The 23,661-nt window shown below is 49.3% G+C and overlaps 1 protein-coding gene across 1 annotated transcript in view; it reads left to right on the top strand.

Moving 5' to 3' along the window:
• The window catches only part of LSM14A (LSM14A mRNA processing body assembly factor), a 777,373-nt gene that overhangs the window by 458,683 nt on the left and 295,029 nt on the right, over positions 1–23,661 (top strand). Inside the window, exons 5-6 of the mRNA XM_069639395.1 lie at positions 6,531–6,710; positions 12,459–12,536. Coding sequence (XP_069495496.1) covers positions 6,531–6,710; positions 12,459–12,536 — 258 coding nt within the window. The remainder of the gene's footprint in view (positions 1–6,530; positions 6,711–12,458; positions 12,537–23,661) is intronic.

Genomic DNA, 23,661 nt, shown 5'->3' on the forward strand with positions numbered 1-23,661 from the left:
TTCACTTTAATGCCCTGTGAAACAGTAGTTTATCCCAGAGAAGGTGTTTAAATCTTGGGGAAATCTGGAAGGCATGCTTTCGCCACTTCATTGATGGTGCTCTTTGGCACAATGTAAAAGATGATGCCTATGGAGTTTGTCGGGCTCCATAACCAAAAGAAACATAGTTCAAAATCACATTGAAATACACAAGAGTGGGAAAAATGGTCTCTCTCTCCAGGTTAAAAAAAATCAAGTCCTCAAAATCCAGCAAAGTTGCTGGAGGTCTCTAAGGTGGAGGGAATTAGCACATTTCTGAGAATTCTCCCCAACACTGACCCCCATCGGGACCCGAAAGGAGGGTGGGGGGGGGGAGAACTCCAGGTCATGGACACTTCTTCGTTTGAGGAGTTTGAGATGGTTTCCATTCACACCATCCCAGAGGAGGGTGGGGGGGTACAACGAGAACATCGGAGACACCCGCCGGAGGTTGGCGATGACGTTGACGACATGGGCGCTGGACCCAGTGACCCTGTCCCCAGGTACCTCCTTGAGAGCTGTTGCAGGATATTCTCTTGACCCTCCACATGCTGGTGTCGGAGATTCAGAAGAGGATCCTGACGGCGGCACCACCGGCGGTGGCGCCGTTGACACTGGTGCAACCATCATCGAAGAAAAGGAGGGGGCTCCCCACGCCTCCATTCCAACTGTCGCTGCATCCCCTACCAACCGCCCCCCCCCTCAGAGGGGGATGGACACCGCAGCGATGGACACAGACGGCAGGAAGGCCCCGCCACCAAGGGCTTCTCTGCTGGACGAAGTGGGATCCTTCCCCCTCCATGATCGCCCGTGCGTCGTAGCTTTTCCTGCTTACCCGAAGAGAAGGAAAGCTTCCTATACCAGCACCAGAAGGTGAAAAGGAATGCCATTGTCGGTACCGCTCCTGGAAGACATCTGGGATGGGGAGCTGGCGCTGCTGAGGTACCCCGCCTTAGCCCCAGCGAAGAGGCTGGCTTGAAAAGAAATGCCGGGTGCCGGCATCTGCGCCCAAGTGTCTATGGTCTCAGCCATCGCCGGACTCTGTGGTCTTGGCGCCACCTGGAAGAAGTCGTTGAACTTGTCTTCTGCATCAACACCCCCGGACAACGAGGGGAAGACATTGGATTCCATGGGTAGAAAGGTCATCCACTCTGCGGCTACGATGGTCAAGGCGGCCTACGCCCTGATACGACTGGAAGCTTTGGTACCACTCCTGGATTTCCTTCCCTCTGACAAACTGGTCTAGGTTTTATAGATTCTTCAGGAAGGCCAGGTGGTGTCCGACCACGACATCACCGTGGCCCTGGACATTGCAGATAGGGGTTTCCGCAACATGGGGAACAGGGTTTGCCTTCGTCGTGGCTAGCTCAAGGCCACCAACTTTAGACAGGAGGTACAGACGAGGGTCCTGGACGTGCCGGTCTATGTAGACAACCTTTTCGGGAAGGCCGTTGATGAATCCCTCCAGACCATCAAGACCCTTGTCTTGTGCACACTGCAACAGCACAGTCCGTCCTTTCCTTCCTCTGGAGGGAAGTAGAGTAGGTCTTCGAAGGGTTTCGGCGTGGGCTCATCCTCTTACCACGAACCCTCCTGTTCCACGACCCAGGAAGCACACGAGGGTTGCTCCAAGGCCTTTGCAGGTCCCTGCTGTCGCCATCAAAGCTCCCCGGCGGTGCGCCAGCCTCAAAGTAGGACTGAACAGGCCAAGATGTCAGGCCCCACCCCTGCACCCTAGTGGGAGGGGCTGGCGAACTTCATCAGTGTGTGGTAGACCATCTCCACTGATCGATGGGTGCTGGACACTTTCGCCCACGGACACACTTTAGAATTTCAACCAAAGTGTCTGAAAATCCCACCAGTGGCACGACAGGAACACATCCTTCAACTACTGCTGGAAGTTTGGGCCATGTTAAGCAAAGAGGCGATAGAGCTGGTTCCAAAGCGACTCTGGGGCTCTGGATTTACTCAAGATACTTTCGCGTAAGAATAAATATCGGGGGCTGGAGACTTTCTCGATCTACGACGACTCAACTACATAAAGTTCCTGAGGTTCAGGATGGTCGTGCTGCAACACGTGCAGGGCCAGCTGGAGGAGTGACTTTCTGTCATTGTTGGATCTAGAAGACACGTACTTTAACGTCCCCATACACGAAAAGCATTGCAAGTTCCTTTGCTTCGTCATACGAGGGGAGCATTACCAGTTCAAGGCTAACCTTTTTGGACTTAAGTCGGTGCCCAGAGTCTTCACCAAGTGCCTGGCCCCGGTGGCAGGCCATCTAGGACTACTGCCGATTCATGTGTATCCTTACCTCGATGACCGGCTCATCCGGGTCAAGTTGAGGGACATCGCTGTCGATCACACAGCGAGGACCGTCCAGCTGGTGGCGGACCTGGGGTTCTCAGTGAATTATGCCAAGTCTTGCTTGACTCCATCGCAGGAGACACTATTCCTGGGATTCAGAAACCAGAACGCGGTGTGCTCCACGGCGGCGCCATTGAAGGTGATGATGGTGGCCATCTTGGGCAAGGTGCAACGGCTGTTGGCACTGAAGGTCGCCACAGTGTGGACCATCAAGTCGCTAGGCATGATGTTGTCGTGCATATACCTGATCCGTCTTTGCGGATGCGTCCGCTGTAGGAATTCCTGGACACCCTTTGGATCCAGATGTCCGGAGCTTCTATGACAGAATTGCGCTTGGCAAAAAGTTCCGTTGAGTGATACAGTGGCGGGGCGTGCGCTCCAACATTGCCGGAGGCACAGACTTCCAGAACCCAACCCTCCCTCCCCCCCCCCCCCCCCCCCATACCAGGAAACTGTCACGACAGACGCCTCCCTGGAAGGATGGGGAGCCCACACCGGACATCTTCACGCTAGAGGTCTGTGGCTGCCAGAGGAGAAGAGACTACATATCAACGTACTGGAACGAAGGGCAGTGTGTTAGGCCCTCAAGTAGTTTCTGCTCACCCTCAAGGGCAAAGTGGCGAGGGTCTTCTCGGACAATACCACCAAAATGTTTTACATCCGGAAGTAGAAGGGCACCAGATCCCCAGCGCGCTCTAAAGAGGCATAGGACTTGTGGCCCTGGGCCGTAGACCAGAGGATGTTCACCTGGCGGGAGCTGCGCTCTTGCCACGAGTGGGAACTTCGGCAAGATCAAGTGGACAGACTTTTTGCCAGTGTGACAGTCCTCTGATCGTTGCTTTTCGCAAACAGATCGAACACCAAGTACCAGAGGTTTGCCAGCAGGTTTCCCCAGCCGGGGCGCATGGGGCCGTATTCTCCTTCCGTTGGTAAGGCATGTTTCTATACACGTTCCCTCTGTTGCTGCTATGAGTCACCAGTCGACTCAGACAGTACCGGTGCAGGATGATCCTCTTTGGACCAGCGTGGTCAAGGCAGATCTGGTACCCGGACCTTCTCTGCATGTTGGCATCCCCGCCATTCAAGTTACCAGTGGTCGCAGGTCTGTTCGCCAGGGAAGGTGGCGCAATCCTGCACCATGACGCAAGATCGCTGAACCTGATGGCATGGCTCCTGCAGTATTAGAGTTTGGTAGTTAAGAGCTGCCGGTGGACTGCAGGGAGGTCCTTGTCAGGGTGACGCTGACTCTTAAATGCTACAGACACAAATGGACGCCTTTTGCGATTTGGTGTCGGTCGCAGAAGATTAACCCCTTGAGGGTCACGGCCCATAAGTTCATCTGTACATGTTCTTTGCTAAATCAGGGCTGGTGCACACCTCCATCAAGGTTCATCTGGTGGCCTTTTCCCGCTACACCCGATTTCCAGGACGGTCCTCCCTTTGGTACCACTTTGTAGTCAGAGTTCGTCAGGGGACTGCTCTGTTCGTTCCCGCCAGTCCTTGTGTGGGAACTCAATGTGGTATTGACTCGGCTCCTGGGTCCTCCCTTCGAGCCTATGCATCAAGTTCTCCCCATGTTTCTGTCTTGGAAGACCGCTTTCCTCATGGCCATCACCTCTGCCAGAGTAGGTGATATCCAGGCCTTGTCCTGCAAGCAGCCTTATTTGACTTTCCACGAAACGGGGGTGGTGCTTTGGATGCACCACTCCTTCATGTCAAAGTTCCCGTCAGAATTTTATCTCGACGAACCCTTAGTGTTGCCTGTATTTTTTCCGATGCCTTTGTCGCCGGCTGAGGGGCCTTTGCACTTGCTGGATGTGGCTCGAGCGCTAAAGTTTTGTGGCCTGCACAAAGTTTCCGGTAGACTTCTCAGCGTTTTGTGAAATCTTGCGCTGTGAAGGCCCTGTCCAAGGCTTCCATTTCAGGGTGGCTCTCAGGCTGCATCGCTCATTGTCACCGGTTGGCAAACCGGCCGCTGCCTGGCCGTCCGAGAGCCCATTCTACCAGAGCGATCGCTGCTACGACCTCGACGGCGTTGGTGTCTGGTGTTCCCCTGCTGGCCATTTGCTAGGCTGCTACGTGGAGGTCGACGCATACCTTCACGAAATTACACTGCATGGACAGGGATTCCAGGGAGGAGTCCAGAGTCGGCCAAGCAGTGCTGCGCCACTTGTTCGTTTGAAGGTGAGCCTGGTGAGGTTGTAAGATTGCTTCTGTTGAGCCTTGCTCCTCCCGCGATTGTATAATTATGTATTTCTGTGTAATCTTTATTCATGAGCACGTGAATCCATTCTAGACCCCATGCTGCAGAAGGAACAAGTTACTTACCTGTAACTGTTCTTCAGCATGGGTCTGGCATGGATTCTCATGCGAACCCTCCTGCCTGCCCCTCTGCGGCTCTTTTGGTTTTACTGCGACTTTACGTGCTACCAAATCTGAAGATGGCTGCCAGAGGAGGGGCTTAGGGATAGGGCAGTCATTGGCTGGTGGCAGTATGACCCAGAGTTCAGTGATCGGTTTATAGGAGCAAGCCAGTTTTTATAAACTAAAGTGAAACTTTTTTCCTTTACTGAGGATTCCCAGCCTGACGACGGGGAATATTCATGAGCACGTGAATCCATGCCAGACCCATGCTGGAGAACAGTTGCAGGTAAGTAACTTGTTCCTTATACAATTTTTGGAAGGGCTCACTGATGGGTTTCTGTTTGGGTTTTGAACTTGGTCCTGAAAGACCTTGTGTGCTCCTTTTGAGCTGCTTCATTCTTGTCTTTTAAGGATGGTAACATTGAAGCCAGTTTTCCTCGCGTCTATAACCGACTGAGCTAATTGCAGGCTCTGTCGTGCAACCCGCAGTTTACCACCACCACCACCACCTTCAAAGAGAAAGTCATCTTGAGAGTCCGTCACACCTTTCTCCCAAAGGTGGTATCTTAAGTTTCACATTTTTCCAAAAATACTTCTTCCAACTTAACTCTCCATCTCACCCTGGTGAGGAGAGACTTCCACACCTTGACATCCTTTAGGGCTTAAAGCTTTTACATCTCTAAAATGGCAAAGTTGAGAATAGATGACCAGGAGTTTATTGGGTACACTGGACACTGACTAGGACTGGCAGTAACAGATGTTATCCCACTCGATAATTCCATCACTAACTGCTATAAATTAGCTGGAAAGTATGTTCCTGTGGGCTTGAGCGCATTCGACAAGGGTTGTGTCCACTTAATCGGTTTTTGGAAGGTGGTGTGCCGGTGCAAGATATTTGTGTGGCTGCCACTTGGTCCTCTTTGCATACTTTCAGAAAATATTACTGTCTGGAATTGCCATCTCCCACCTCCAACACAATACTGCTTTGGGAGTGTATCGTAAATTAAGGAGTATGTGGGAGGACCTAATCCTTTCTAAAAACAAATTACTTGTTCTTTCGACTGGATGTTCCTCCCAGGTATTCCCATCGCCTCTCCCATCCTACCCATCAGTAGAATTTCCATGTATTACATCTTAAGTGCCTGGTCTTTTGACCTTGCGAATGCCGGTGTCCTGATGCCAGAAGCAGCAAAATTTGGTACTGAAGTAATCTGTGCAGTGCATGCTATATATACACCATCAGTGACTTGCTCGAGAGCAGACCGATGCCGTCTAGGGACAGCCCACGGCATCCTCTGAATTATTTCAGAAGCAGCTGGCACTGAAAGATAACATAAAATGAGGAATACGTTGGAGGAACATCCAGTCGAAAGAACATTACCAGGGGTAAGTCATTTTGTTCTTTTCCAGTATGGATTCACATGCAAATATTCCCTCCTTCCCCTATGTGGCTCCTCTTGGGTCCTTATGCCACTTTACCTGCGTGACCAAATCTGAAGATGGCAACCGGGGGTGCTGCTAAGGAGAACGAGTGTCATTGGTTGGGGCATTATTGGCCAAAGTGATAGCAATATGCTATAAACGTGATGATGCCGTTTTTTACGAAGGATTCCCAGCTGGACATCTGGGACTATTCTTGGCATGCAAATCCATGCACGACCCATGCTGGAGAACAAGCGTTACCGGTAAGTAACTTGTTTGTTGTAGTTTTCAAGCTTTTATATTGCAGTAGAATGTAGATTTTGTTCCAAATAGTTAAAGCCTGCATTATTGTTTGTTGTAGGACGTGCTAGTCCTCATTTAGATCCTTTGAGAAAGAGTCCAACTGTGGAACAATCTGTACAGACAACACCAGCTTCACATTTACCTCCTACTGGCCCTGTTGGTAGGAGAAGTCCAGCACCTGCAAGGCCTTTAGCATCTACTATCCAAAGGACAATGGAGAGTCAAGAGCAGAAGAGAGGTACTGTTATTAAATGTCCACTCAGTTCAATGCTATTTAGAGTTGTTTACTGGTGATTGTTACCTTATGCTTTATTCTATGCTTGGAAGCAGTTTCTCGCCTAATGGCAGGCAATCGCTGAGGATTTCGGTGAAGGTTTTGCATAAACGTCTGGGTTATCTTCTTGTACGGAACATTCTGGTGGTAGGGTATGGTCAAACTTGAGTGCCACTGTAAATTTGGAATAACCATGCAGATGAAGAGGAGCTGTTTGTAGTTGACAATGCTAAACACTTAAAATGGAGGCAGCCACATTCGTTTTTATGTTGATCTGTTTCTAGCTTTTTCTTTTTGTTTACCAACGTTTGCTTCCATGATTCCTCATCTTAGACCAGAAAATCTAGGTTTGCATCCATAAATGGTCGTTTGGGTTCTATTGAATTGTGGCAGCCTAACCTTTTAAATTGTAACAGGACACAAACTGATTGGCCCTGTTTTACTATGAGCGATTGAGTGGAACATGGATGTTGCCCTTTCTGCGGCATGAAATCTGGTTGATACACGATCGGCATATACTGTGCTGTCGAGTTGTTCACCCAAAGGATTAAAATGTCTGTGTCTACAGGTCTGTTCCTGTAACAGTGTATGTGTGGTTGCTCTGAAAAACTCTACTTAAAATTAATTCCTCCCAAGACTATTTTTGTGCCATTTGTTTCAGTTCTGGAAAGGGGTTGCAGAGAGAAATGACTTCAAAGAATTCTCCATGTTAGCAATCTGCATGGTCTGTGGTGCCTGGGTGTCTGGTTATACAAAGAGAATATGGAATGTTATTGTCCAGACAGCGTTCCATTTGTGGTGTTCCTTTTGCCTGACGGTTTTGCCCAATTTTTAGACTTTATTTTTGTGAACAGCACAGGGTTCGAAATTGAAGGGAGCTGCACGCTATTATCTCCTGCTTGTAGCCTAGAAGAGCGTGGTTGGTTTGGCACCAACAGCTACCAGGATCTACATTTGGCTCCCTAGGACAACTGAGGCCAAACAAGCACACCTATGTGAATTTAACTGTGCATTTGGGACAAGCTATATATAAGCATTAGGACACAACAATATGGCATTTAAAGCATAAGGGTTCATACAAAATAAGCAAAATGTGAAGTGGCAAAAGTTCCAAATCATTGAATCCATTAAGGGGCATCTCTGCCACAACATATATCCACTTTTCCACGCAGGAGAAGGCCTGCATTGCTGCCTGCAGTAGTGTCAGCAGGTGGGTTCCTCCCCACCAAAATCCAAAGACTACGTTTCGGGTATCCAGACTTGGTGAGGGTCCATAGTCCAGTCCAGTGTTTGTGTCCAGGTTGCCTGAAGCTATTTGGCAAGCGAACGTGCTGCCTTTCCGACCCTGCTTAGTTCCTTTTTTCTTATCAACTTCCCAGTGACTCCTCCTTTCAAGGGGCGAGGGGAATCCATCCTTTAGGGGTCTCGTCGAGTAAGGCCAAGAAACTCCACCACATCACCTGCCAAGGCACCCAAGGTACTGTGACAAGGAAGAGAATCTTCCATTCGCATGAATCATCCAGGGGTCCCAGATTCATCTTGGATCCTGCGATCCTGTGACTGCCCAAGTACTTTTGGGGTAATGGGTCCTGTAGAAAAAGAAGCAGAGCATTATCAAACCTATCAAACCTACTTGGACTGGGCTGTAATATACAGGATAAAGTACACCTTAAGTTTACCCTTCCAGGTTGGGGGGTGGGTGTTAATCCTCGCACAGTATTGCCTGTCTACTTTAAAGAAAGCATTCTGCCTGTGTTCCTAATCTAACCTGCCTTTATACAGTAAGGTCTATGCTCGAAAATTAGTTTGAATCAATCACATCCAGACAGAATGGTGAAGATTAGCATAACGTCACATCTAGATAGAATCGTAAAGATTAGCTTGCACCACATCTAGACATGATTGTGAAGATTAGCATGCGCCGCCTCTCTATAGCAATGCCACTAACCAACCTAAACAGTCTCTCCCCTCTGCCTACAACTCTCACACTGTACACAACCACACCTCCAAAGCACTACAAACCGCATGCACTTCACTACATCAAAACAGAGCACATAGACTTGCGCAACGGCTACTAACCGAAAAGCACACCCACGCCCAGCAAACACTGTTAACTCAACTGAGGCTGCCAACAGCACATCACAGCTCTTTCTCTTTTCCCGCTCAACCTTACTAACTCATCCCACCCTCTTCCCTTCTCAGATCCGCCAGAGCGCCAGGGGACCACTACGGTGGTTATAGTGCACAGTATAAATGTTCTTTACATAACATTATCCAGTGCTTTGATTGCCATGTTTTTAAATAACTGTCAGCGGTTGGTGCATTCTAAATTGAATCCAGGTTATTTTGTGGTACCACATAGATGTGTGCATTTTTCATTATTAGGATAGTGTTACCCGAGTACAAAGTGAGTTATTTATTGATGTATATATTTACTTGAACCTGATTTTATATGAAAGTACTGTTTTATCACATAATAGTGGTTGGACGTTTCTTGGTGGTGGCTTGGGGATTCACTGTAAAAATCAGCCTGCATCACCTCCCTCGAGTCTCTGCCTCTGGTACGCCTCTCCCCCCGACTACCTCCTCCCATCCCCCCCGCCCCGTCCTCCCCCCTTGCATACTCTGGAGGATAGCTCAGTGGCAACATGCTCGTCTTGGAAGCAAGACAAACAGCAGCACAGGTTCGATCCCTGGGTCCACGCTTGGGAACTTCTGGGTATTAAGCATGTTATAAATAACCTATCATATCAGGTGAGGAGATTGATTCAAATGAAAAATCGGTAACCATCTTAGGCAGGAAGGAGGGATGAGTGCGATGCACAATCTTGTCCTTGTGGAAAATGAACGGATGCTCCACAGAAAGAGCCTGAAGCTCACTTACTCGCCTCTGTTACTGCGATTAGAAAAGAGACTTTCCAAGAAAGGCTTTGTTGGGTTGCAGCCTCATCCTGATTGCCCCCCACTTGACTTCAAGACGCTGGTTTTTGGATCTGCTGCAGTTGTACTCCCAGGGTCCCGTCCACCTTCCGATCTCCAACAGGGGATTCCTGATGCACAGGGCGGGCAGTGGAGCATCTGGACCCGGCCAAGCTCATGCTGGCGGCCTCGTTTCTGACCAGCTGGGGGTTCAACATGCTCAATTTTTGGGTGACAACTGGGGACATCGTTCAGCATATCAGGAGGCACTCGACTCGGTCCCATTGTAAGAGTAAATGGACATGGTTCTGCCATTGGGCTTGTGACAAGGGTCTGGATCCTGTCACTTATCCTGGATGACATACTGGCTTTTTCAGCACACCTGACTTGTTCTGGATTTCAGTTGGATACTTGCAGCACTTATTTGGTGGCAATTCGGTCTTACAAGAATTCCCCATAGCATGTGTTTTCTGCGGCCAACCCGGTGGTTAAGGCCCACCGTAGGGGGTTGTCTAGGTTTTTTCGAGCCGTCAATAGGCCGGGCCCAGTCTGGATACTCACTGTGGTACTGGCGGCTTTGCCGCACAAGCCTTTTGAGCCGATGGCCTCTGTGGACATCCGCTTGATGAAACTAAAGACTGTTTTACTGGTGGCTCTCACCTCTGCACACAGGATTAGTGAACTGCAGGCATTGTCCTCATGCAAGCCCTTCAGCATGTTTCACAACAAGGTCATCTTGCACACTCCCCCAAACCTCTTTTCCAAGGTGGTCTCCATTTCATCTGAATCAGATCTGCTGGCCCCTGTGCTTCTTGAACCCTCAGTTGGAGGCATAGAGGGCCTGCATTCCGTAGACCTCGTTTTCTCTGACGAAATCCTTCAGAAAGTCTGAGGCATTGTTTGTGACTTTGGGGACTCCTCCCCCGGCTCTCAGGCTTCCATTGCCCCTTGATTGGTTCTGGCCGTTTCGGAGGCATGCACAGCCATGGGCAGACCATTTCCTGAGCAAATTCGTGGCCATGCGGTCAGAACCTAGGCCACAGCCGTCGCGTTTCAGAGACCTGCTTCTTGGGATGTCATTAGCAAGGCTGCTACTTGGACCACTAGTCGGCCTTCTGTAGGCACTACTCAATGGACACCAGCTCCAGGCGCGATGCTAAATTAGTTCACGCGGTTCTGAAGAACCTTTTTGCTTCATCCTAGATATGAGGCAAGTTGTTACGGCTCCAACCTATAGTCTTGTTCAGTGGCATCATCCACAAGGCTGTAGGAAAGGGGATGATACGTATGAGTAAAGTGACCCACTGTTGTGACTAGAGTACTACTAGTCCATAGTTCCCTTCCTCCATATGTCCCACACACCTTCCCCTGCTTGTATGCTGTGACTAATATTAGGGACTGAGGTAAGGGGGCGGGCGCACCCACGCCAGAGGCTGCACCCCGCGCGCTACTAAATTTAAATCGGAAGCTCAAATTTTCTGCTGGCAAAGGTTCCGGTAACATCCCATGTTGGACGCCCACAAGTATGGAGGATAGGGGACTATGGACTGAGTCACTATGGTGAATAATTTTCATTTTTAGGGCCCCATTTTTTTACCACCCCTTATGCTTTGCCACCATGGAGTGGGTTTACAGTTGGTATTAACAGTGGTTAGGCTCTTAACTGACCATTGCAGACACCCAACTACAAATGTTAGATACATTTGATAACTTCTAAAAAGTAGCAGGGTCCAAGATTAGCAGAGCTAAATACAGGAGCCTTTTAATACAATAGCACTAAGAGGTACAATTAACTTTAAACAACTGTCTCAACGGGATAACCATCTCTTCCGTACATAATAACGTTGCTAGTATATTTAGCCCCGTAGATAATTCTGTAATCTGCCACAACTCTTCCCCCATGGCCCATTTATCAGATGATTTTGGGTAGATAATTGCTTTAAGATGGGTTAAGTTAAAGCTGTCTTGGCTGTGGAGGAATAACTGAGTGCAGAAAAAACGTGTTCCCTGAATTGACTTGGAGGGGTTATACTGCAGAGTGTCACCTCTGAGCCTGATGCTTGTCAGTTGGTGAAGGGGATTTGATGTTCGAGGCTTTCGTGAAATTTACAATAGCAACCCAACTCTACCATTTCGAAAGAGTCCATCGGTGTTTCAGATGCGAAGGCTACCCATATTACTTGAAATACAAACATTCATTGTAGCAATTCCTATGAAAGAAAAGCCTTTTCTAATTATGGAGGCAGTCTCCACATCAGAGTAGCATAGGTGAGACTCTCTTGATGGAAGATGTTTCTTGTGCCGCTGATCTGAATGAATAACCTGTGCAATGCTCAGCTCAGACATCTGAGCACCTGTTCCTTTATATTTGTTGTATGTAGTGGCTTAATATTGGTGCATAAAATAGGCCTGTACTTTGCATATCTGGTGGGGGCGGAATATAGCGCTGTTTCAAAATTGTGCCTTGATCTTAAATGTTTAGGGATGGTCCTTGAAGCCCGAAATTGTGTGCACTCATGATGCTTGTTAATTTTACAAATTCAGCTCTTAAGTACAGGAAGGAGGGTTCTATGAAAATAAGTCTCCTCTTGCACCTCACACATGTGACTGGGAAACCTCTACCTTTCCCCTGTGGTGGATAATTAAAGGTAGAATACTTGGGTGGCAGACATACTTTCAACCCTAGAGCAATGTTACAAGGATTGGTCTACCTTAGATGTTGAAGCCTGAAGTAATACAGGCAGATTATGAATTACATGACCAAAAAGTTAATTTCGTTAACTTCTCTTGCAGTTGAAGTGCACAGGATGCCAAGACCAGAACCTGAGCAAATGAGAAGTGAAAACAAAGATCCAAACAAGAGGCAAGCAGGTACCTGTACACTGCTATCTATATTTTTGTTTTATAAAGTTTTTTTTATTCAGTTTATTACAAACTTTTAATAATTTCATTCCATCCTTATTCACATCAACTCCTTCTTTAAATATAAAAAACTAACATTTCCACAAAAGAAACTTGCTTATCCTTAAATACACAATTCAATTCATCAATACATCTTAAAATCCCATAGCTTTCTCTCGTTTCCTCCACCCTTAATAGAGAGAAATCTGGTAACTTCCAGGACTCTTATTAGGGCAAATGTCATCCTAAAATGTGTGCCCCCCACATAGTATTTCCCACCATTTCTCTTCCTCAACCAATGGGTATTCCCATCTAAATTCACCTGAATATGTATTTCTCCAATCCTTTAACTCTGTACAGTCCATGACTAGATGTTTGAGTGATTCCACCTCGTTTATTCCTTTACAACCTCGACACCCCTCATCATTGTCGTACGTTCCCACATTTCTGAATCTAATTTCCTTGGTGGATAATAGATGCATGCAAAAACAAATGAATTGATAGCGAGATCTACTCGGAAACTTCCATTTATTTAGGTTACCTATTTACATGTTTAACATCCTCCCTCAAATGTATAAACAGCTTATACTATGTTGTCATGTTTCTCTCCAATCGCCTGCCCACAATACTCTTTACACTGAATCTGGTTTTGCTCTGTTCTTCTGACACTCCCAATGATAACATTATTGCATGCATTGCACCACAGTGTTAATGTTCAGTCAATTTCCCTGCCCCCTCAAAATTTCAAACTGAATTTTGCGGTCTTCGCAGATTTTCCTTTAAAAGTGTTCGCGTTGACCTTACCCCTGTCACGTACAAGGACACCAGCCCTAGCTCGTATCCGATTACTGTTATCGGCACACAATTTTGAAAACTTAACACTCTATGCCAAAGTATTACCTCTAGCGTTTCCCGCGTCTCCCAGGGTATGCCCAACAACGCCTCTGCACCGTAATAAATTATTGGGGCTGCTTTTTGCTTGTAGAACGTTATCAGCGGAACCATGGAGAAGCTACCAATCTTAAATTGATCTTTTTTGCTTGAGCTGCTAATCGTTTTGTATTAGTTTTAAGATCCCTAATTCTCATAAATTCACTTACACAACCGTTGATATTCAGTCTGAAGGTCCAATTATAGTTTCTCCCAATGTCCATCCCAATGATGCGTTCCGCTTTAGCCTTAACGGTTGAAAGACTAGTGTTGAGGAGTATTCTCAGAAATGTGCTAATTTCTCTCTACCTTAGAGACCCCCAGCACCTTTGCTGGATTTTGAGGACTTGATTTTTTTTAACCTTGCGAGTGAGATCCTTTTCCCCACTCTCTGTATTTTAATGTGATTTGAACTGTTTGTTTTGTTTGTGGAGTCAGACGAACTCCATAGGCATCATCATTTAGATTGTCACACTGCACCTTCAGTGCAGTGACCCAGGGAAGACTTTTAGATTTCACAATAGGTTTAAATACCTTCTCCTGGATAAACTGTTTGCAAGAGCAGTGAAGTGAAATTGACTTTAATTACACTTGTAACTTTCTAGACCCAGCACACACTATCTTACAATAGGGTGCTGCAGGGTTTGCTTGATATCCCCTTTGTCTAGCTTCTCATGTAAGTTTTCTGTTACCCTTTCCTCACTCAATGGCTGGTGGCAGTGGTTTACATTGTACCTCCATTATGGGATTTTACCGCAGGCTGCGTTCACAGCCATGGTAAAGCACCCATAGGTGCCATTTTTGTCACAATGCACCCGGTTTTCTCTTTTTGCCAATTCTTTTTGGAAAGATCCTCGAGATTTACTCTGCGTGCCAAACCAGGTTAGGTCCCTTTGTTCGTTTTTGTCGTTGGCGAGTTTCACAAGTACAGGCATCAACGCCTCGACATCAACAGTGTCAACAATCCCGGCACCTTTATGTTAACGAATATCATTACACCATCGGGTATTATTGAAAAATCGTATACCCCTTTACCTAGTGCTGATTATTTTTCAAGTCTCTTCCCTCGATTTATGATGACGCAGACCCATCATCTAATGAATCAAGACCTTTTGGCCTCCAATATTGTACACTATCAGTTCCTGAGACCCTAATATCTGAAGAGTCCAGCATAAAAGACCTTCAAGATTGCCTACATAATGCTAGTGCTTTGGACACCTCACCAGAGGCAGTTTGGCAGATCAAACTCATCTGATCATGCAGAAGTACCCTACAGGCAGTTAATGTCGAGGGTGGCTGCGTTACGTGGGATGGGGTAGACCAAGCCCAGTTTTCGAACGAGATGATCTGACAGATATTCTGGACAGGGGACCTCAGGAAGACGCAATTATTTTCATATAGCTATACAAAAACGCATAAATACCAATTGGGAGGCGTCTGAATTGAATCCGACAGTAAAACTGATTTCTAAATACAGGGTGTCCAGCAGTGACCCCTATTACTTACCAAACTACCCATCTACAGAGTCTGGTGGTACGGACTGCCACCTCAACCACAAGACAAAATGCCTAACCTACTATCCCTCTTTTTACATAGTCAAGGATGGTAAAGATGCTATGTGTGAATACCTCCAGACTGGTCTCGACTCTGCTGACGGTATCCGCAGAGCAATGGCGGCTAGTAATGTGCAGATTTGCCTGGTTAAGGAAGTCCGGATTTGCTCCAGATGTACAATCCAGACTGCTTAACATGCCCTTTTGACGGCACATACTTGTTCAATAGCAAGGCAAATGAAAGCCTGGAGAAACTGCAAACTTCAAAGGCAGCAGCCAAATCCCTTGGTGCTGCGATTAGACCACCTCTAATCGCCCCATGGGTGCGCCCTGAAGGGGATTTGGAAGAGGCAAAGGACCGTCTGTTCAAAAGAGGCCAAAGATGATTTCCCAGTGGTGGACAGGGAAGAGGTCCTAAGACAGCCTCAGCAGCAGCTACTTTGCCGTCAGCTGCCCCAAAACCTCTTTGAGGCCTTAGTTTACAAGACCCCAGTGGGAGGCAGACTCTCACAGCATCTGAAAGAATGGCAGGCTATCTTCCTTTTCTAAAAAAGCCTTAGTCATCCACCGGCAAACAGCTCTTTTAAAGTTCCAGATCCGCTCCTGGTGCAGAAAATATGAACTCTGCTGGAGAAAGGTGCTATGGAACTAGTACCTGTAGTGGAGAGGAACCAGGGTTGGTACTCCCCATAGTTTTCAATTCCAAAAAAGATGGAGGTTTGAGACCCATTTTTGACATAAGAGACTTGAACAAGTTCAGGATGGTTACCGTTTCTCAGATCCTTCAGGCCCTCCAGATTCAGGACTGGATGGTATCATTGGACCTTCACGATGCTTACTTTCATGTGCCAATCCATCTCAATCACAGAAAGTACCTGAGGTTCATGGTTGGCGGGTCTCATTATCAGTTTCGAGTTCTGCCATTTAGGCAGACCTCTGCCCGAGGGATTTCACCAAGTTAATGGCGGTGTGACAGCGAGTCTTGGGAGCAGGGCGGCTGAGGAATTCACATTTACCCCAACCTAGACAATTGGCTGATCAGGGCACATTCTCCCGAACAGGCCCTGAAACATCTCAGCTACACCTGTCACTCCCTTCAGACTGGGCTTCTCCCTCAACTTCAACAAGTCTAACATAATACCATCCCAGAAGCTCACATTCATTGGAGCAGTCCTAGATGCATCCCTCGGAAAAGCCTTGCCACCAGAGGTGAGGACTCAAGACATTCTGCAGATGGTCACAAAGTTTCAAGAGTGCGCAGCGTCTCCTGGCCTTTGACTTTCTGAGGTTGTTAGGCCTCATGGCATCCTATATTTTTCTGGTGCCAGAGGCACTCCTGAGAATGACATCTCTCCAGTGGGCTCTCAGGACTCTGTGGCCTCAATTCTCAGGCAGGATGTCCGATCTCCTTCAGATCCCAAGCAGTCGCTCAGGATCTGATGTGGTGGGCCTGCAAGGACAACCTTTTAAAAGGAGAACCATTTTGGCAACTATGGCCAAAGATAAAGGTAGTAACTGTTGCCTCACTCACGGGGTGGGGAGCACATACCAACGACCTGACAATCAGCGGTTGATGGTCTCCATGGGAGTCCAAACTATATATCAACCTGTTGGAGATGAGGGCAATCAGACCAGCACTGAAGGCCTTTCTGCCCTTGGTGCGGGGGGCGGGGCAGAACATCCTGATGAGTCCTGATTATGATGGACAACAGTGACCATGTACTACCTCAACAAGAGAGGTGTATGGTCACTACCACTGTGCAGAGAGGTAATGCAGGTCTGGTTCTGGGCAATTCAAGAAGGAATCTCTATCAGCAGTTCACCTGGCCGTAGTGGAGAATACGGCGGCTGGCGCTCTGAGCAGGCAGGGCAGTCTCCCACGATCTTCACCCTTTGGGGAACCCCTCAAGTGCATTTGTTTGCGACAATTGTCAACCTAAAGTGCAAACTATTCTGCTCCTGGTAATTTCCCCCAAGAGGATCTATAGGAGTCGCATTTGTGGTGGACTGGGGGTTTCCACTCCTGTACGCATTTCCTCCAGTCCCCGTCATTCCTTACGCAATCGGGAGGTTGAGAAAGTTCAGGAAATCCATGATCCTTATTGCCCCGGATTGGGCCAGGAGCACATGGTACTTCTGGAAATGTCCATCTGCCCTCCAATACGTCTTCCACAAAGCGAGGATCTTCTCTCGTAAGAGGACGTTTGGGTTCTCCAGCCAGAGATCAAGACATGCTGCCTTCAAGCATGGTTTCTAAGAGGCTAAGATACCAAGATTGGGACCTCCCAAATGACGTAATGAAGAATTTCCTTTCGGCTAGAAGGCCAGCAACTAAGTCTTTGTACCGCTGCCAATGGAACCAATTCTGCAGCTGGTGCAGAGATCAGGATGTTGAGCCATGTACATGTAAAATACCAGTGTTATCCTTTTTGTTATACCTAGCTAATCTGGGGCTCCAGATTGGTACTATTAAAGGATATATTGCGTCGCTTTCTATATTTAAGCGCACTTTGGAGGAGCTTTCTAAGTTCAAAATTCCTCTAATACAATTCCCAAAAAGATTGACTTGTTTTCCCTTCAATCCCTTTTCAAGTCCTGGTTTGCAATCTTAACTTGGTGTAAAAATGTGTGTGCTCCTTTCGACCCTATACCCTCCTGTCTTTTAAGGTTGCTAACCTTAAAAACCATCCTTGTAGTGGGCATTACATCTGCCTGGAGGGTGAGTGAACTTCAGGCTTTATCCTGCAAGCCTCCATACATTATTTTGTAGAAGGACAAGGTCCTTAAGGTGAAACCCACCTTTTTACCCTAATTTGTATCTGAATTCCACCTGACTCCGAAAATAACATTACCGTCATTTTACCCTTCTCTGCACTGCACCCTGGAAAGGAAGAGGAGAGGCTACAGTCTTGATCCTAAACATGCACAAAGTTTCTATATCATCCGAATAGCAAGACTAAGATGAGATGACCAACTGTTTGTTCGCTACACAAGCCACAAGTTGGGTATGGCAGTCAGTAAACAGATGTTATCCAAATGGATAATACTGGCAATATTTGAATGCTACAGATTGGTGGGAAAAGATCCTCCACAGGGCCTTCAGGCTAATTCGACCAGGGGCGTGGCTACTTAATCTGCATTACAGAGGGGAGTACCAATTAAAGAAATTCGTGCGGCTGCCACATGGTCGTCCGTACCCACTTTCACCAAACATTAGTTTAGATTCTTCTTCAAGCCGGGAAGGCTTATTTGGTAAGGCAGTGTTGCATTCTGTGCACACAGGCCTGTGAGAACTCCTAAATTGTCATGGAAATTTCTGACTCCCTCCTCCAAGAATACTAGAACTGGTTTGGGCGTCTATCAAAAGGTAAGGAATACGTGGGAAGACGCAATCCATTCAAAGGACCAGTTACTTACCCCTGGTAACGTTTTTCTGATTGGATGTTCCTCCCACGTATTCCTTATCGCCCCTCCCAACCTACCCCGCAGTAGAATTTCCTTTGCTGTTGCAATCAGCGCTCTCAGTATGAGTAACAGTCGGGTATGGGATAAATCCTACTTTCGTCAAAACTGAAGCCAACAGACGCTGCCTGTGCTATATATGCCTTTGTTGATGTTGACATCGAGACAGAGGCCTCTGAGGGACATTGAGTAGACAGGCAGCGACGCGCAGCGACCTCTGCTGACAAGTATTTCCTAAGCAGCTAAGCTGGATATTGGAAATATCATAAGATAAGGAATACGTGGGAGGCAAATCCAATCAAACGAATGTTACCAGGGTAAGTAACTTGTTTGTCTCGTAGGTAAGGTTGTTCTTGGAAGCTGCCTGCTGTCCGCTTCTGCTGTTCTTCTTGGAGGGACGATCGGCTGCAGCCCTTCAACCAGACTGGCTGATATGTGCTGTTCTCCTGCCCTGGAACATCTAGAACTGCAGGGCAAACGAAAAGTTCTAATCCAGGCGCTCTGCTTTGTTGTGCAGATCTGAGTAGGGCAGAGGCTGCCTATGGAGTAGGAGACCCCTTCAAGTCGTAACAGTAGGGGTATTGGAAAATCTCCCAATCAGTGCCTCGCTGGTGTCATCCTTGCTGCTGCTTCTCCTCGGGTGGGGTCTCTCCTGATCTACCTGGAGATCGTTAATCTCCCTTGGCATGGGGACTGCCTTTGTTCATGGGGCGGAAGGCCTCTGAAACCAGACACCTCCTTGTTGTGGGATATATTGACCCAACTCAGCTGTACTTCCCCAAGCTGCATTTCAGCAGAAACAACAAAATGGCTGCGCTGGCTCCAGTGAGCACCATGGCCTCAAAACTGCGTTTTGCAGCGACAAAAAGATGCCTGCGCCATCTTGCTAAGCACATATGGGGTAGGATGGAACAAGGGGGCACACTGAGGAAGCTTGCCGATGTGTTCTTACTTATACAAAAATAGTGAAAAGCAGTGTTGCTTTGCTGCTAGCCCAAAGCCCCAATTGAAAAGGGTATTTTACCTTAAAATGATGCTGCTCTGACAATATTTTTATCTATTCTTCCTCAAACTACTGTTACTAATAAGGCCCTGCCATGCCCGTTCATATCCCCATTGTGCTTCAGCAAAACCAAGCATGACCCCTGAATGACAGACTGTCAAACCAATCGGAGAAAAATGAACAAAGAAACTTACTTTCTCCAGCATGGGGTCTGGCATGGATTCACATGCTCATGAATATTCCCCGTCGTCAGGCTGGGAATCCTCGGTAAAGAAAAAACCAGTATCAGTTTAGTTTCTGATCTGTCTTTCGTAGTAATAACCAATCACTGGTCTCTGCGTCATACTGACCACAGCCAATGACTGCCCTCTACCTAAGCACCGCCTCTGGCAGCCATCTTCAGATTTTTACCGCACGTTCATGTGTTGGGATCCTCGTGCTATTGCTCTCGAGCGTTAGTGCTATTTTTTCACGTTTTTTCTCAAAAACTTCGTTTTTTCGGTCAAAAGAGCCTCAAGCTCCACCGACTCTCCATCCGATCAACGGGGACCCGTGTCGGATTCGTCTGCGCCCCTCAAGGGTGAAGATTTCGTCGAGCTACGCTTTTGGAGGACTCCAGAAGTTTCTCAGGCCCGGTCATGGCCCAGGAGAAGGGAAGCTCGACGCCCGGAAAGCTGTTCAGGGTCTGCCCTAGATGCCAGCTGCAGAACGTCTTCAAGGAGGACGAACACTCTTTTTGTCTTTACTGCCTACATGAGGACAAGACGCACGTGGAGAAGGACACTGCGTTTTGCGGCAACATGTCGGAGCGGACCATGAAGGACCGCCATCAACGTCTCGCCAACTGGCTGGAAGGGAAGAGCCCGTCCGGCGAGAAGAAGAGGAAGAAATCCGAGCGGTCTTCTAAGACCTTTGAGGACGCCCCGGCGAAGGGGGTCCAACACAAGGCCAAGCACTGCGAGTCCGCTGGCACCGGGAGCGCCGAACGGTCGGGCTCTACGTGCGCCAGGCTGGGCGCACCCTCCCCGGCACCATCAACCACGAGCCAACGCTCTGGGTCGGGTAAGAGGAAGGCCGAGCACCCGGCGAGGCTCCTAGAGAGGCCCCGGTCGAGCTCGAAGGCGGAGGGGGAGCGAGGCACTGTTCCCCCCCCCCCCCCCCCCCCTCAAGGATAAGGCGGTGAGCGCACCTAAGGTGGTGAAGGCCTTAATCCATCCGGCCAAGCCCTCTATCGAGTCTGTCGCGGCGGCCCTGGCTCAGCCTGTGGAGGCTACGCCAGTGGTGGCGACCTCGGGGCTCAGAGTCTCCCTGCCACCTCGGAGGGAGTCCTCTTTTGTGCCCATCGATAGGACCCCTGTGAAATCCCCCGTGGGGAAGAAAAAGGGGGGGGGGCAGGGCGTCGTAGATTCGGCCTCAACCTCGGAGGAGGAGCTGGTCGAAGTCTTAAGCCACGGCCTCGGCGTGGAAGAAGACCGGCCCGTCGGGATGGATCCCGACGCGGGTGACGACATCGTCGAGGGTACCGACGGGGCCCCTGATCGCCCGTCGGATTCCCCTCTGCCAGCGCCGCGAGACAGCTCGGCGGCCATTTTGTTGGCTATACAGTCCTTATGCTCAGAGATAAGGACGAGACTACCGTTGCCGACGGAACCTCTCCCGTCGGGGGACCCAGAACCGGGACCTTCTGGGGTTCCCCCTACCAAGAAAAGAAGGATCCACCCTCCTCCTCCTTTTCAGCCGTCGCGCCCCTTCCAGCCCTCCTCCCCGTCCACCCGAGGGGATGATACGGGGACTGACACGGCAGCGACGGGTACGGACGACGAGGATGTACCGTCGTCGCCTCCCACCAGGGCTTCTCCGCCCGACGAGATTGGATCGTTCCACTCCATGATTCCATGATCGCCAGGGCATCCAAGCTTTTCCAACTCTGCCCTGAGGAGAAGGAAGGTTTCCTTTATCAGCGGCGCGAGGCCAAGAGGAAGACGGTCCTCGCAGTGCCTCTATTGGATGACATTTGGGAGGAGGGCCTCACCCTCCTCAAGAACCCTTCCACGACGCCAGCTAGAAGAGACCGGTACGAGAAAAAGTACCGGGTCCCGGACACGGCCCCCCTGTGCCTCCGGGCGCAGCCTACCCCGGACTCCGTCGTCTCCGCGACGGCCAGGAAAAAAGCGGGGGGGGGGGTGCGGCCTCCACATCGACTTCCCCACCGGACGGCGAGGGAAAGAAATTGGACGCTATAGGACGCAGAGTCATCTCGTCTGCAGCGACGACGATTAAAGCTGCCAACGCCTTGGCTATCGTGGCCCGATATGACAGGGAGCTCTGGTACAAACTGGCTCCCCTGCTGGACTTCTTGCCGGACGACAAGAGGGCAGAGGCCCTGGAGATCCTGCAGGAAGGTGAGGTGGCTTCGGACCACGCCATTACCGTTGCGACGGACATCGCCGACACTGGGTTCCGCCAGTTGGGCAACGGCGTTTGCCTTAGGCGGCGTGGATGGCTCAAGGCTACGGACTTCCGTCAAGACGTTCAGACCAGAGTCCTGGACATGCCCTTCGATGGGAACAACCTGTTTGGGAAAACAGTGGCCGATTCCCTTCAGGCCATTAAAGCGGACACCGAGACGGCCCGGGCCCTTGGAGTTCTGCAACGACGACGGATGCCCTTTCGGAGCAGCGGAGGCAAGGGCGCCTCCAAAGGTTCCGGCGGCGCTTTCTCCTCCTACCGTCAAGCGGCCCGCTCGTCGTCTCAGGAGGCCTACAGAGGACGAGGCAAGTCTGGCGGACCCCGCCGTCGTCGCCAAGGACAAGGCGGCAAAGCCTCGTCGCAGGATTGAACCGGAGCACTTTGTAAAAAGCATCCAAAAATGTTTTTCAAAAATGTCCTTCCTCTTTCTTGTGCGGGGCCCGGCACATGGCCGTAGCACCGCCCACCTTGGCTCCGCATCGCCCATCAGTCCTTTTCTCTGCTCGTTCGGGACTGGACACACTTGCATCCTCAGAAGATTTTCTTCCCTTTTTCCTGTCTGGCTCTCGCTAGCGATCGTGTACTAGTCTGTCATTCAAACTAGACTTTCCAGATTGTTCATCGTGTCACTGTCGCTTCGCGAGGGCGTATCCCCATCCTCATTGTTTAGAGTGTTTGGGTCCGGATCACCATTGGGACTCCTGTTTTTATTGCGACTCCCTTTCGGTCCGCGCACTTCAACGTTGGTTGGATCGGTGGGAGGAGGTGTTCCGACAAACTCCTCCTTCACATTTTCAGGCATTCATCGACCAGAAGAAAAAACAGCCGGTAAGTTTACTTTTCAGGGCACCCCGGCCGGGGGATACCTTTACAGGTTCCTCTCGGGCCGGGAGGGGCGTTGATCGCTCTGTCACCGGGGTTCGCCCTGAGGTGCTCGTTGGGCAGAATAATTGTACCAGAGTTTTCTCCGAGCGTCTCCGTAAGGGGCCTGTGGATACCGGAGCACTCTGAGGCCCCTCCTGTGGGGGCTGTTTGTAGACCCAGTTCTACTGAGTTGTGGGATACCGGAGCTCGCTCCGAGGCCTGTTGGCTTCCCTCAAAAATAAGACCGGGGTGCGCCCCGAGGCCTTGCTGGGGCTTGCTGTCACCGAATGGATGTTAGAGGCCCGCGCGGATAAGGCTGTTACCGGACGTGGGTCCAAGGTCCCTCTTTCAGAGGCTAAAGTCACCAACATTTCTGAGAGGCCTGACCAGGCCTTACCAGTGAAGGCTGTTTCTCACCATTCCCGCTCTTGCGGAGACACCATATCTGTTGAGGGGGCAAAGAAGGAAAGTTCTTTTTACCGGCAGTGCCGAGGTCCTTCCTGGGAAGGCTGATTTGGCGGTTGGTATATCGCAGAAACATTCCAGGCCTCATAGTACCGGCTCTGCCGAGGTTCCTTATGTTAAAACCCCTGATCCATCGACGGGGACCCCTGCCTCACTTCCTCACGTGCCTCAGTTCCCTTCAGGCGATGACAAAATTGCGCACGTTCCTGCCACGACCGCTGTGGCCATTTTGGGTGCTACCTCTACAACTACGCCATCGGCCTCAGGTGTAGGGCTCAGTTCCTTGGGTGAACATAGTCCCTTGTGCGCATCCTTATCGGACAGTTTACTATTGGAACGCCCGGATGCC

This window comes from Ambystoma mexicanum, chromosome 1q (assembly GCF_040938575.1).
Source record: "Ambystoma mexicanum isolate Mex_15411 chromosome 1q, UKY_AmexF1_1, whole genome shotgun sequence".
NCBI lineage: Eukaryota > Metazoa > Chordata > Amphibia > Caudata > Ambystomatidae > Ambystoma > Ambystoma mexicanum.